The sequence below is a fragment of the Balaenoptera physalus genome (assembly GCF_965194825.1).
Source record: "Balaenoptera physalus genome assembly, chromosome: 14".
NCBI lineage: Eukaryota > Metazoa > Chordata > Mammalia > Artiodactyla > Balaenopteridae > Balaenoptera > Balaenoptera physalus.
Window position 1 is genome coordinate 50,372,672 of NC_138893.1, and position 14,228 is coordinate 50,386,899.

The window sequence follows — 14,228 nt, forward strand, 5'->3', positions numbered from 1 at the left end:
ACCAAAACTGATTTTCATAACTCTTCACCCTCTTCAGAGAGCTTTCAGTTGCCCAGATAGCAGAGAAAATATCGAAAATAAAGGCAGGCCAGGAACCAGCCTGTATCTTCAGCCCCTCCCCCTGCCCTCAACCAGTGCGGTCACAGTCCAGGGACCTAAGATCTCAACCCTGGGAAGAAAAGGACTGAAGAAGGGGAGGAGAGGCAATGAAAGGACAGAAACCCTGGTTTTAGGATGATGTAGTCCAGCACAGGAGGCTGAGAAGGAAGGGGACAGGAATGAGGTGTTACCACAGACCAAGAGTGAGGATGGCACCTGAAGACTTCTGGCCTTGACTGTGTCTGGAGAACATCTAGCAAAAGGAGGGAAGGAATGATCCAGAAGCACCTTTTTCCCAGTTCAGTCCCAGGAATGTGTGTGTGGTGAGGGGAGGGTATGTTCTGTGATCTTTTCCAGGTCACCATTGTTTGAACCCCCTGGGCTGAGCCCAAACTGGAACCTGGTAACGGCAGCTGAGCAGGCAATGAGCCAGGTGGCTGGGACGGGGCTTCATGGGACCGTGGTGCTGAGAGTTCTGCCTCACCTCGCCCACCAGTGAGTCACCTAAGCCAGGCCAAGCTCTGGAGCCTAAGCTCTTCTCCTCTGCCCCCCACACATCTGGGACCCAGCTTGAGGAGAGAGGACTAGAGAAGAACATTAGGGGCCCCTGCATGGAGAAGGGAGGGGTGGGAGAAAGGGAGGGATGACTCCATCTGAGCTGGCCTCCAAATTCCATCCCAAGATTGGTTTTCCTTGCCACCAGAGCCTCTACCTCCATACCCTCCCAACTCCATCCCTGATCCTGACCTCATTACTCCCCTCAGGCCCCATCGCTATCCACCAGCTCATCCTTCCCCCAAGAGTTCTCAAATCACCCCCATTATCTGCAACTGAGTCCCAGAGCTTCCATCACTACCTCCCAGACTGGATCTCTTCCAGTCTCTAAATGCACCCACCACTGCCCTCCAAGAACCTATTCCTACCCCCAGCTTCCCAGACTCCATTCCCACCCATCCCCAACCCATCATCCTTCCTCCTAAGGTGCTCTGCTTTGAGCAGAGAGGTGAGAATTGATCTTCATTAACATTCTATTCCATCACTCTAAGTGGATACCTAGCTGTTCCCTGTTTAGAAAGAACCTAGTCATTCAGAGGGCTGAGGAAATAACCAAAACATATCCTAGGAGGTAATCAGCCTATGTCTCCAGCCTCTTTCCCTCTGCCCTCAGCTGCCTACACACTTAGAAATAGAGTCTTAGGTGACAGGACCTATATACGTAAACAGAGTTATACATACATACACATATACATGCACACACAATCCTGTAAACATACATGTATATAATTAATTCACATGCACATCTTAGAATAGAATGTAAGGGGACTTCCCTGGTGGCGCAGTGGTTAAGAATCCACCTGCCAATACAGGGGACACGGGTTCGAGCCCTCGTCCAGGAAGATCTCACATGCCGTGGAGCTACTTAGCCTGTACACCACAACTACTGAGCCTGCGCTCTAGAGCTCACAAGCCACAACTACTGAGCCCACATGCCACAACCACTGACACCCGCGTGCCTAGAGCCTGTGCTCTGCAACAAGAGAAGCCACTGCAATGAGAAGCCTGTGCACCACAACGAAGAGTAGCCCCTGCTCGCCTCAACTAGAGAAAGCCCACGCGCAGCAACGAAGACCCAACACAGCCAAAAATAACATAAATAAAATGAATTTTTTTAAAAAAGAAATATTTGTTGAAAGAAAGGCAAATAATAGAACAGGTACTTGCAAATAAATGTATACATACAGCTATATACACATATAACAACACATCCATATATACAGTGTTTATGTACACACATACATATATGTACCTACATGGTTGTCTACATACATATACCTGCATTTAGATAATCTACATACATAACATATTCTGATGTATGTACATATATATACATACATGTACACAGTGCATGTAGACACACATACACATAAATAGTATGAACATATTATAGATATCACATATATACTACATATACATGTGCACATTCACATACATATATGAATACAAATCAAGCACCTTTTTACTCAAATTTTTCCAATTTAACTGTCTCAAGACCCTAAGCCCAGGTTTGGCTGCTACAACCAGAAATAACCACCAGATGGCACTCTTTCACCACTTCCTGTTCTCCCAAGTGTTGCCAGAGGTGTCTCCAGACATGTCTCTCTCCGCCTAGGCCCAAAGCTTGCAGAGCCGGTGTACCCCAGGCACTGCCCTGTCCCCTACCTACAAGACTTATGGGCTTGTCCTTGGTGCCCAAAGCCTGCAATCTCTGCCCTCTCTGAAATCAGATTCATCCTCTTGGGCCTCCAGGCTTCTGTTAGAGAAGTGGACTCCCCCTTGGGGCTCCAGTTCTGCTCAGCCCTCAAATCCACACACACATACACACACCCCGTTCACCAAAGAGCTAGCGGTTGGGCGTCACCTGGACTCCCTCGACTCAGACCAGCGCGGCTCAAGGACCCTTCCTTGAAGCCTTCGAACTAACAAGGAGCAACCGGCTTCAGTGGCCCTATTCCCCATAATGGCCCAAGGAGTGAGTCGGGGTCATTTGGACACTTGTAGCACCTATGCACCGGTACACACAGCCCCCTTTGGCGGCTTACTCCCCACATCCTGCCTGGGACGCCCAGCCGGGTCAGCCAAAAGCTGGGAGGAAAGTGGCTAGGCCCTGGGATTTAGTACCCTCGGCCTGGGAGCGGCTGGTCCCGGTTTAACCCTTCCTGCCCCGGTCCAGTCTTGACTTCAGAGCTCAAAGGAAGCGCATTTGCTCATCTTAGGCAAACTACTTAAAATCCCGGAGATGGGGGAAGTAGGATGGGGCAGAGCCTCTCCTGCCTCCAGACCTAGACCACTGCGAGTCAGCTCTACTGGAACCTCATACGTCGGGTGTGAGCAACCTAGGACGAAAAACGCGAGGAAGGCTTGGAAACCCCGTGGGGAGGCGAAGCCGGGAGTTCTGGCAGCATCTCGGCTTCCCCCTCCACCTCCCCTCTCCTCCCCCGGGAGCGGCGGGAAATTATTTATTAAAACGCCGCCCGCACTCTCATTTATTTGCGGTGAATAATCCTCGGCATTGCAGCGCATTTATTAAACCTTTCCCGTCCCAGAAATTCTTTAATAATAAATCGCGTGTCACTTTCCAGCGACGTTATTAAAGCCGGTCCGCTGGAGCAGGTGGGGGGGGGGTGCACAGCAGGGGTTCCTCCTATTCAAGGCTGTGGGGCCTGAACCTGCAGCACCGCGGAGGGAGAAACTGAGGCTATAAGGAGGCTGTACCTGAACATCCTGTAAAGTCTGCAAAAGTGATGGAGGAGTACGGGTTCTGGGGGACGCGTGTGACCCTCTAGGATCGTGCGGAGCCTCTGCTCTGCACGTGGGCGCGGTAGGATCGATGGGCCCGCCAGGGGGCGCCTTCGAGCCCAGCTGGCTGGGAGTCGCCAGCGAAGAACAAGTTAGGGGCGGATTCCCTGGCTGCTGCGGGATCCAGACCCCAGTCCCCTCAGTCCCCTCTTTCAGCGCAGAGCAGACCTCCTTCTGGGCCGGACGCTGAACGGCCTGACTCTCCTGCCCCCACCATACCGCTCACATCCCTATCCCTACTTTCGCGGTCGACTTAGAATTCGCCCCAAGTATCCAACCCGCTCGAGCTGTTGAGTGCTGCTCCTGGAAACTCCGGACTCCAGCCAGGACTCGGCAACGAGAGCCGTCCTCTGGCTTAGCCTCTCGACGAGTCCTGAGGTTCTGCGGGAGGGGCAGCCAAGCCCTTGGGTTGGGGTCCGGGCCACGCCCCTCCCAAGAGGCCGGGCTCCCTGCGTTGGGCCCCAGAGGACAAGCTCAGACACCGAGCCAACTGCGACTTCTCCCGTTGTGTGGCGTCAGGCTTCAGGTGGAACCCAGGCGCGTAGGAGGCCTTCGACACCCACAAACGGGGGTCTTGGCCTCGCCAACTTAGCTTTCATTTTCTCCTTTAGTCAGTCAATAAACAACACTACGCCTCACCAGTGTCCCTGGGCTAGGTCAGGGGAATGTGGAGAGAGATTTCGGGAGCGAAACAGTACGGCGCTGTGAGGGACCTCCAGCCAGAGAAGACATGTCACAGTTGGGGCAGACGAGAAAACAAGCTTACCATGATTTTGTCTGGGTTCGTCTGGGAAATGGGCGGCTTCGTAGGGAAATCCTAGGGTGCGGCCCATACATGTGACCAAACTTCTCCCCTCCTCCATCCAGTTTATGCTTTCATACTGGGTCCTACCCACATAGATCTGGTTTCTCACTCTGCCTGGGGAGGGGACAGAGGGGCAGGCAATCTATCTCTAGACCTGCCCCAATGGAGTGCAGACTGGGGGGATACCCTCCCTCCCAACCAGATGGCTCCAACCTTCCTGCCTGGGGCGGTGGGAGGCCCCAGCTCAAGCTTCCTCTACATCTGGCAGGCATGTGCTTAGAGAGCAGGACCTACAGCTTCTGGAAGCCAGAGTCCTACTACCCTGGGAGGCCTCCCGGAGAAATGCGGTCTCTGTGTGCAAATCTGCATGAACCATCTGTCTCAGTTTGTTCATAAATCTTTATTGCGTGCCTACTGTGCCTAGTCTTGTGCTAGGCATCGTCCAGTACAAAGTGGTATAATATATGGTACTGCCCTCATGGAGTTCCCAGAATGACAGGAAAATCAGACATGCCCAAATGCCCATCTTACTGCACTGAGCTAAACCACGCTCCATCGTGCCTTCCTGGACAGCAGATGGCAAACAGCAAAGAGGATTGCAGTTAGTACGTGCAATTGGGACTTAGAAAGAGGGAAATTTTCTAGAAGGTGAGTTTCGAGAAAGGGTAGACTGAGGTTAGGCAAAGACTGGGGACTAGGAAAATAACAGCAGGAGCTGTGCAGAAGGGCAGTCAGAAGACTAGCTGAGCAGAGCTGGAGGGAGGGCTGCTGGAAAGTAGAGGATCCTGGTGTCTGCACCCCTTTGTGTCAGCTCCCCACCCCTACCGCCCACCCCCCACTCAGCCTAGAGACCAGCAGGCAGCTATTGCCTAATGCCTGGTTGGTCCACACAGGAGACTGTCCTGGCCAGAGCACCTCCTGCATGGGCCCCTCTGCATCCCACCTCCCCTAGTCTCTGCCTCTCTCCTTACCCTCCAACTTTTGTCTCTCCCACCACCATCACATCTCCCCTACTAAGGGCATTAAAGCAATCTGTGAAGGGGCCCTGCTCCCCCTTTCCAGATCTTTTCAAGAGCAGGGTTGAAAACTATCCCCACTCACCCACCCCCATGGGCCACGGCTCTGGACCTAGTAGTAATCCTCGGCCTCTTCACTCTCAGCCTCCTTCTCAGGAAACAGGTGCAGGAATGACAGCTGGGGGATGCCTGTGGAGTTCAGCTGGTCTGCAAACACATGGGGACAAAGGAGAGAGAAAAGGAAAGAGGGCTGTCAGTGCCCATGTATCCCAGTCTGTGAGAAAGCCATGCTTGTGTGTGTACCCACATGCATATACACACATGGACACACATTCAAGGGCATGAATCCACCACCTTCCCCCAGCCCCCAGAGCTCAGGGCTCTCCCTTACCCAGTGTGAGCACTGTCAGGCTAGCTGGGGCCTCAACCTGGCCGAGGGCATTGCGGGCCAGGCAGCGGTAGATGCCCTCATCGCTAGGACGCACAGCCTGGATCTGCAGCCAGCCCGTCACCTCAAACCTCTGGGGTCCACCCCTAAACTGGAGCCAGGAGGAGTCAGCAGCATCGTTCTAGGGGGACCGTGGGCTGCCCCGGGGAGGCCTCTGCTCCCTGTCCCTACCTGCACAGAGATGTGGGGGTCATCCCCTGGCAGCTGAATGTCCAAGCCGTCCTTTCTCCACTCGATGGAAGCCATGGGGTAGGCAAACACTTCACAGCCAAAGATCACATCCTGCCCCGTCACGTTCCAAATGTCATATGGATGTGACACAATCTGGGGCTCTGGGGGTGGAGATAGGAGGCCTAAGAACAGGATGGCACATCCAGCCTAGCAAGGACTCCATATACAAACCATTTTGAATGTGTTTGTGAGGGAACACATATATGCTGAAGTAAATACACATCCATAAACATGACATGACACATACACAAATGTAGCTGCAGGTACACACAAGGGTGGGAACACAGCGACGGAAATGCACAGGCAGACAAGATGCACAAACAAGCACAGAGAGACCCACACCTCAGCTTGGCAACCACACTCTGTCCCTGATTGCTCCCCTGTCCTCATTCCACCCTCTAGGCCCCTACCCTGCTGGACTTGTAAGCAACACCTCCCTCCCCCACACCCTCCCCCTTCTCTAACCAGGTCCTGCTGCCAAAGGCCTGAAGATCAGCCCTTCCCCCACACCACCCTGGAGGGGGGGGCAGTCCACGTGGCAAAGGCAAGGACACTGAAATCAATCTGGGCAGCAGGCAGAAAGCCTGGGGTCGCGGGGGGGGGGGACCCTCCCGCAGAGCGTTTATTTTCCCAGCAGCCCCAGCCAAGCTAGACCCCTCAAAGGGGCTCAGGAAGTGAAGGTTACTAGAGCTGCCAAAGAAAACTTGAGGCTTGAATAGCCCTCAGCCCGCTGGGATGGGGGAGGAGGAGCTAGAAAAGCGCCCCTGCTCCACTAAACCCTAAACGCAGAGGAAAGGGGAGCGCGGGAAGAGGCCCGGAGACTAGGTTAACTAAGCACTGGCTCTACGGAGCCGCCCAAACGAAACCTGATTGCATCTCACAGGAACCCAAGTTTCCCTGCCTGAATTCTAGTGGTCTGGGCAAAGTCTGAGAGTCTCTCTTCACTCTCTCAATTTTGAGGCCAAGCGTTGGCTATGTGCCTGCTCTCTCAGAGGGTTGGTCTCTGCCAGCCGGGTCTGGAGCTTTCACGCGCCCCAGCGCACGCTGCTTATTGACAAAGCTCCGGGCCCGCACCTTCAGGCATGGCTTCTGCGGACCAGCCCCGAGAGCAAACTCTTATAATGGACTCGAGGCCTCCCTGGCGTCATCTATTTCGCTCCGCTGGCCAGAGACCAACGCCGTCGGGGACCGAGGAGCAGCGCCTTGAGGAAACCCAAGTGCCGGGGGTCGGGGTCGCGGGCCGTGCGTACCCGATTCGCAGGGCCCTGGGTGCGCCACGGTGAGGTTGGCGTCCGGCCGAGCGCGGGCCGCCTCCTGCAGGCGGCAGATCTGAGCGTAGGTGCGGCCGTCGGAACCGCAGAGAGGGCGCTGCGAGCGGCAGGCACACAGCGGCTCGGGCACCTCTCCGCGGCTCAGGTCGCCACCAGCGTCCAACTGGCACTCAAGCTGCTCGCCGCAGCGCCCATAGAAGTGGGCACTGGGGTCCAGGTCGCAGAGCTGGCCCTCGAGATTGGCGCATTCCCAACAGCAGCCGCACGCGTCGCGCACCCGGCCGGCCAGGCAGCCCCGCGGCGAGGCGCACTCTTCTGGCCGGCAGGGAGCGCAGCCCTCGCCCTCCGCCAGCAGCCGTAGCCAGCCGCGCCGCAGGTAATCGGGGCCTAGGGATGGCCGCGCGCCAGCCGGGGACGGCGTCCGCACCACCAGGAGTAGCAGCAGCAGCAGCAGCACGGGCAGCGGCAAGGCAGCTGCGGGCGGCTGGGGCATGATTAGCTGGAAGCCTTGAGAGCACTAGGGGCTTCAGCGCGTGCGTGGCACCCTGCCGGGGAGGGAAACCAGGTCAGGAGGTCAGAAGCAACCTCCTTGTTACTCGTACCAACTTGGACCCTAGCACTGCCCCCTCCCCTGCTACCTTGGAGTCAAGTGTCGAAGGGTCATAGGAGGGGTCATCCAGTTACGCTGGGTGGTAAGTGATTGGGCTGTTCTTGGGGGTTGGGGAGAGGTGAGAGGAGGGAGTGATAAAGCTCAAGCACACGCCCGCACCACCACTACTACCACCACCACCACAAACCATCCAACTTCGAAGCTTCCTGCCCTAGAGATGGGTGGGAATGGATGGTCCCAGGAGGAAGGAGTTGTTAATAAGGGTGGAAAGGGGGTGGGGCGGGGGAGGGTGTGTGTGTTGGGGTGGGGGTGGGGTGATGCCCTGGGGCCCAGAGCGCTCACCTGGTGTCCGGGACTATGCCCCTCAGAGCAGCCGTGACTCCTGTCCGAAAAAGCAGGCAGTGGAAAGGAATCGGGTGGGCCCGCCAGCCACCTCTGCTTCGACTTGAGAATCTCTGACAGAGTCCACGGACTTGCACTCAGAGAGCAGCTCCTCCGCCCCCTCTCCCCGCCCCTCGACGTTGCATACCCCACCCCCTCCCCTAGTTCTGAAGCTGCCAATTTTATGCAGCCGCACGGGACCCTCCTGGGCCACTTCCCCCTAGCCTGGTCCAAACTCACAGTAAGAACAGAACAGCAGTAACCGGACACCCAAGCTGGGAAAGGACTAGAGATGGGGTGGAGTGCGGGTTCGGAGTAGGGGATGGGAGGGTCGGGGGTAGCTGGGAAGTTAGAGTTGGTTGAAAGGCTAGGCCCTGTCCCATCTGACTTTACAGTCCCATCCGCTAGAGCAGCTGCAAAATGACAAGGAGGTAGGAATTCTTGTGCCAAGTCGGGCGCTCCTGCAGGGCAGAGCCAACCAACGTCTCCCCGCAGCCCAGGGACGATTGCAGGCTTGTCCACCCCGCTTCCCCACCAAGTCGCGGACCAGAGACTCGGCGTTTACTTCTGCCTCCTCACATCTGGCCTCCTCCTCCCTCCCCACATCCGGCAGGTGCTTCAACCCGAGGAGGAGCCGGTTGATTATAGAGGTCCCAGCCGACCGGCGGCCGCTGGGAGAGGTGGGCGGGGCGCCTCCCCAGTGGGCAGCGCTCCGGGTCAGAATTACAGGTTATGGTTGCTAGGCCGTTAGGGCCAGAGGCATTCGGTCTCGAGGCCGCCACCGGCGCCACCGTGGCACTTTGGGCTGGGGGCGGGGAGGAGAACATTCCTGGAGGCCCGCCCTCCTCCGTACCGGGGGCCTTCCAGGCCCCGCCCCGGCCTGCCCTCAGCGGCTTACAGAAACCGCGCTGCAGTCCAGTTTGTAGGGGGCGGAGACTGAGCTTTGCAGCCAGGGAGGGGACATTATTCAGTCAGGCTCGGTCCGGAAGGACCTGGCCCGGGTTGGACACTGGCCTCTCCATCAACCGCGAGGTTGGGGGCCGGGCCTCGGCCTCTGGACCGCCCAGGAGGACTGGCTCCGCATGCGCACCGGGTGCCGGGGGAAGTCGAGCTCTCGGAAGCGGTCAGAGACGCTCTCTCCTGACCTGAACGCAGCCAAGCTCCTTCATTTAGGGGTTCCCTCGAAGGGCTCTACTGAGGTGGGCGTAACCAGATACACAGTCACCCTAGTCTCTAAAACGCAGAAGACTGAAGGGAAGCAAACTTCACGCGAGGTCTCGTAACTGTCGCGAGAGTCAAAACAGGAAGGAAGTCTAGGAATTCAGAACAGGAAAAGCCCGCGGGTTTTAAATCGGAAAAAGAATGGGTGGAGCCCGGTAAGGCTGATAGTTGTGGGTAATTCCTTGTCCTTGGCCCTGGGGGGCAACTGAGAGTGTCGACCTGGGGCAGAAGTGAACTGTAAGAGAACTGCGGGAAGCCCTGAAAAAAAAGGGGGATGGGGGACTTGAAATTGCGGAGCTGACTAATGGAGCCACCCAAGGACAGGTCTCTGGCTCTAGTTTACAAAGTACCATGAGGGCTGAGATCGATGTCCGGGTTACAGAGCGGAAGCAATACGGGATCTCTTAATGAATTGTTACCGGCTTCTAAAACCAGGAGCCAATATTTAAATAACAAACTCAACAGATCTAGAAACTCTTCACTTAGCCACCTTGTTGTAGCCGGTTGTTTACTTTCAGTCTCTGCTGTGCTCTTTGCGTCTGGTATTAGGAATTGTGACTAACTCACCACTGTATCTTGTGAACCTAGCCCCTCTCTTGGCAGCACAGTAAATTGTCGGTAAATATTTGTGGATTAAATGTGAAAGACTTTTCCTGAGTGTAAAAGTCAAGTTTAACGTGGATTTTCGGAGTCGCGGACGAAGGCTGGCTAGACAGGGAACGAGCGCCCTCTGGTGGTCTTGCGGTTGGTGACGAGAACAGGACCATGCATACAGTAGGCACCGAAGTTGTTGACTCTACAGGAGATCTTCTTTTATTAAGTAAAGATTTGTTTCAGGAAAACTCCACATATTGTAAAAATACGTTTAGAAGGGAATTTTTTGCATAAGACACAATTTGAAAGTTTAGATACTTTCCCAGATCCCCATCATCTGACACTTTATCCACTAAGGCTCCAAAACACATTCAGTAACATCTATTCGCATCGTAAATAGTAAATAAATAAATAAATTTAATAAATTTTCATACTCATACTTTGAAAATGTTGACTCAGTTTGACCGGATCATGCAAAACTGTTGGGCCACAGGAAAAGGATTCTCTTAATTCAGATGATGTGACTACTGCAAGGAAAGAAGCCAGGTGGCAGCATCCTTTGCATCGGCATGAGGGAGACTAGATTCAGGTGAGGAGGGTGAAGTTAAAATTTGTTGAAGAACAGATAATCCTGCCTCTTTCCTCTCCTTACTCTTTCCTGTAGATGCTTGTACTGAAGAAGGAATGGGGTATAGAATATAGTTTGCTTTCCACTGTGAACCATAGCCTGGAGTTCACGGTTATCATACCTTTACTTTCTTTCAGCCACTGACTCATGAGATAATTGTTAAATATAATGACAGAATGAAATGTGTCCTAGACAAATGAACAACATAAGATGAAACACAGCATAAAGGATCAGTCTGGTAAGAAATTACTTGGGAGGACCCACACATTCTAACCTGTCACTTCTTGAACCCTATTTTGACACAACTAGTGAAAATTATAGGGTTGCAACTTTGGAAAAAGCAGAAGTGAAGTAGATGGTCCAGATTGACCCGTTAGAAATGGATACAGAGGAATTTGTGCTTCCAGTGAACATTAGAATCAGTTAAGTCAAAAAAGTCTCAACATAAATAATTAAGATGGAATACCTTGTAGCTACCTACTACGACAAATTGGTGAACTCCATAAGCAGCTCCAGCCTACGTTATACTTATGGCTCCCAGAAAAAGCATCAGTACATCAAATTGCAGGGAAATATGTTATTGACTCTGCTGGGGTGATGTGCTCAACAGGAATTAATTACGTGGCTGAGGCCTGACCAGCCTAGAGCGTGTCTCCCCTGCAGCAGGTGCAGTCGATGCCCCACCCATTTACCATTGACCACCCCAAATGTTACCTGCAGACAGTTCCTGTACCATCTCATGGGTCTCTTTACCTGAGGGAGTCCTCTGGCCCCTAGAGTGAACTCAGCTAGCAGGGCAGTCTAAAAATGCCACAGAGTTAACTCAGGAGCAAGCCGTAGCCAGCGAGGCCCAGGAGTTGGAGGATAAATACCCCTGCTTCCTTTCCTTTCAGTGGAATAATTCTGTGCTGTATTCTCTCCAGGCTTGCAGAAGGGCTCCCCCTCACTGATGCACCTTTTATTTACTTTTCCTCCCTTTTCTCACTTCCCCTCTCCTTCACTGTGTTTTCTGGGATAACCTCCCAAACAATCCCTGTCTTAGGCTCTGCTTTCTGGGGAATCAAAATTAAGATAACCACTGTAGAGGGAGGAGGCCTTCCGTCTGAGAGCCCCATCAAGACCATATGGACCAGGAAAAGTTCTTGGACCCCAAACCACATTTGTTAGTGACAGTATCCTTGCTTACATTCCACTTTCAACCTTTGCTCTTAAGACATAACACAGTTTAGCGTTGGCTTCTGTGGGGAGTTGGGCAATAGGTTAATATCCAAGACTCTCCTGAGCTGGCTGTTTCCCTGAAGCCAAGGAAGAAGCTGGGAAATGTATGCTAGAATTCCAAGGAAAAAATGGTGGGATGCTTTCCCAAGGGCTGATGGAAAATAGAGAGAACTTAACAGTAAGCCAGGAACTACTTGGTGTTTAGGCAACCAAATCACACAGAGAATCCTGGACTCCAGGAGAGCATCAGAGTATGGTAAGTATAATGCTGAGCAGAGAACAACTGCCATCTCTGTTCAGTATGGGCAATTCGGTACTATCAGAACAAACATGTTAGAAAGAACATGGGCTAGAAAGAAGAAACATGAGGCTCAGCATAAACCTTTGAGCATGTTATTGAGTCCATAAACCTTAAAAAAGAAAAAAAAGTCCACAAACCTTACGTGTCGATATGCACAGCCTCACAAATCCCCAATTCCTTCGTGTATTTTCCACCATTTTCCCCAGGAGTAAGATACATGAAGAGAGGTACCAAAAGATGACGATAAGGTGAACTAGTCCTGGCAAGCCTGCTGCTGGCTCTGTCCCCTGACTGGGGGACACCCCAGTGGGGAATTTGTTGAGTAGAATCACACGGAAGTTGAGCTCAACTCAAGAATTGTGTAGAAATATGGTGCTTTAAGTTAAGGGACTGAAATCTTTGGGGTCCTGGGACTTGACTTGCTGTCACACTGCCCTCTACAACATTTTTAAAGAATTTGGATTTATCACAAGAGCGAAGGCTGCCATATATCAGTCTTGTGAGTTGGGAACTGTCAAGTGCTAACACTGGCCCAGCTGCTGGGTGCTGTCTGCAAAGCAGGCGGTACTGCAGTGGGAGGCAACTTAAAACGCCCCACAGTCTAAGAAGGGCCTCCGAGAAGTTCTTATTTTAACATAGAATCCAGGCTTCCAGTCAGCTTTGCCAGCAGCTGTGACCCATCTGAACCTCAGTTTGTTCTGAGAAACGAGGATGAATTCAGCCTTCAAACATGTTGTATTTGGCACAGTGGGGTTTTTTCTTAATTGCCAATATTTAAATAATGAGAAATTTTATATAAAAATCCAGAATTTAGGTGCTGGGGTCATTAGGCCAGGATGTTCAGAGAGGCCTAAGGGAGAGCCCCCAGCTGCTCCTAGTGCTGAGATAAGGAAGTGAGAAAAGTTTGAGCTAATATCTAAGCTCCTAGTGCTGTCAGATTTTTTGGGAAAAAAAAAAAAGAAAACCCAGGGAATCTAGTCCACCCTGCAACCATTGAAGATGAGCATTGGCTGCTGTTTCAGGCAGGGCTGGCCCTCTCCAGCTCACCGCAGTCCCAACCAGGCTTACTTCCCTCATATAAGAGTCCTGCTGGCTGGGCTTCCCTGGTGGCTCAGTGGTTAAGAATCTGCCTGCCAATGCAGGGGACACGGGTTCGAGCCCTGGTCTGGGAAGGTCCCACATGCCACGGAGCAACAATGCCTGTGCACCACAACTACTGAGCCTGTGCTCTAGAGCCCACAAGCCACAACTACTGAGCCCACCTACCACAACTACTGAAGCCCGCGTGCCTAGAGCCCGTGCTCCGCAACAAGCCACCCAATGAGAAGTCCGTGCACCACAATGAAGAGTAGCCCCTGCTTCCCGCAACTAGACAAAGCCCGCGCGCAGCACGCAGCAAGGAAGGCCCAACGCAGCCAAAAATAAATAAGTAAATAAATTTATAAGAAAGATTCTTGCTGGCCCATGTGGCCTTTGAGTTTATGATCCTTGAACTAGATGGTTCCTTCAGCTCTAACATACAATAACAATAGCTACCCCTTATCAAATGGTTCCAGTGTGCCAGGCACTGTGGCAAGCAATTTACATACATCAGCTTATTTCAAACTTACAAAGGTAGTATTATTAACCTTATTTTTTAAATGAGAAAACTGAGGTTCAGACCTGTAGGTAAATTTGCCCACTGTCACACTGACCAGTAAACAACAGAGCCAAGACTTGAACCTGGGGCTGCCAACATCCAAGGCCCGATTCTAACCATCATGTTCGTTATCCTGACGATATCGCTGTATCTTTGTCAGCCTAACTCCAGTGCAGCTGGAGCCAGAACTGCAGCTGGTGTTTTATAATTTAAACACCCTATATTCAGGAGCCAAACTGTAGAAATGCAGGTGAGTGTGTGCCCAGACGGCAGATCAGGAGGTGGGGAGGTGGTGGGGAACCTCGTTGGTCACAGCATCTGGGCATCTGAGGCCAAAGTGCTTCAGGGCTGGCATCAAGAGAAGACAACAGAGATGAGCTGGGGCTTCTGGGGAGGTGGTAGGGGGAAG

General features: G+C 52.9%; 1 protein-coding gene across 3 annotated transcripts; it reads right to left on the bottom strand.

Moving 5' to 3' along the window:
- Positions 1-1,745: 1,745 nt before the first annotated feature.
- KAZALD1 (Kazal type serine peptidase inhibitor domain 1) lies at positions 1,746-14,228 on the bottom strand. 3 transcript variants are annotated; one of them, XR_014253547.1, is made up of 6 exons: positions 8,180-8,331; positions 7,207-7,772; positions 5,897-6,057; positions 5,669-5,816; positions 3,373-5,484; positions 1,746-2,993 (listed from the first exon to the last, which is right to left on the bottom strand). XR_014253547.1 is itself a non-coding variant. In XM_082425450.1 (6 exons), the coding sequence occupies exons 3-6, from the start codon at positions 7,718-7,720 to the stop codon at positions 5,390-5,392; spliced, it is 918 nt and encodes a 305-aa protein (XP_082281576.1). In that variant the 5' UTR covers positions 7,721-7,772; positions 8,180-8,219; positions 9,364-14,228; the 3' UTR covers positions 1,746-5,389. The 3 variants fall into 3 exon arrangements, 2 of the variants coding, with proteins under 2 accessions (XP_082281576.1, XP_082281577.1); XM_082425450.1 differs by adding an exon at positions 9,364-14,228 and having other exon boundaries at positions 1,746-5,484; positions 8,180-8,219; XM_082425451.1 differs by adding an exon at positions 9,117-14,228 and having other exon boundaries at positions 1,746-5,484; positions 8,180-8,219.

What these genes read in the sequence shown, in the direction of transcription:
- KAZALD1 (XM_082425450.1), bottom strand. Translation starts at nt 7,720, where the DNA reads ATGCCCCAGCCGCCCGCAGCTGCCTTGCCGCTGCCCGTGCTGCTGCTG. An exon ending in ACCCCCACATCTCTGTGCAG is followed by an intron (nt 5,817 to 5,896) that starts GTAGGGACAGGG and finishes TCCTGGCTCCAG; the next exon opens with TTTAGGGGTGGACCCCAGAG. An exon ending in CCTGACAGTGCTCACACTGG is followed by an intron (nt 5,485 to 5,668) that starts GTAAGGGAGAGC and finishes ATGTGTTTGCAG; the next exon opens with ACCAGCTGAACTCCACAGGC.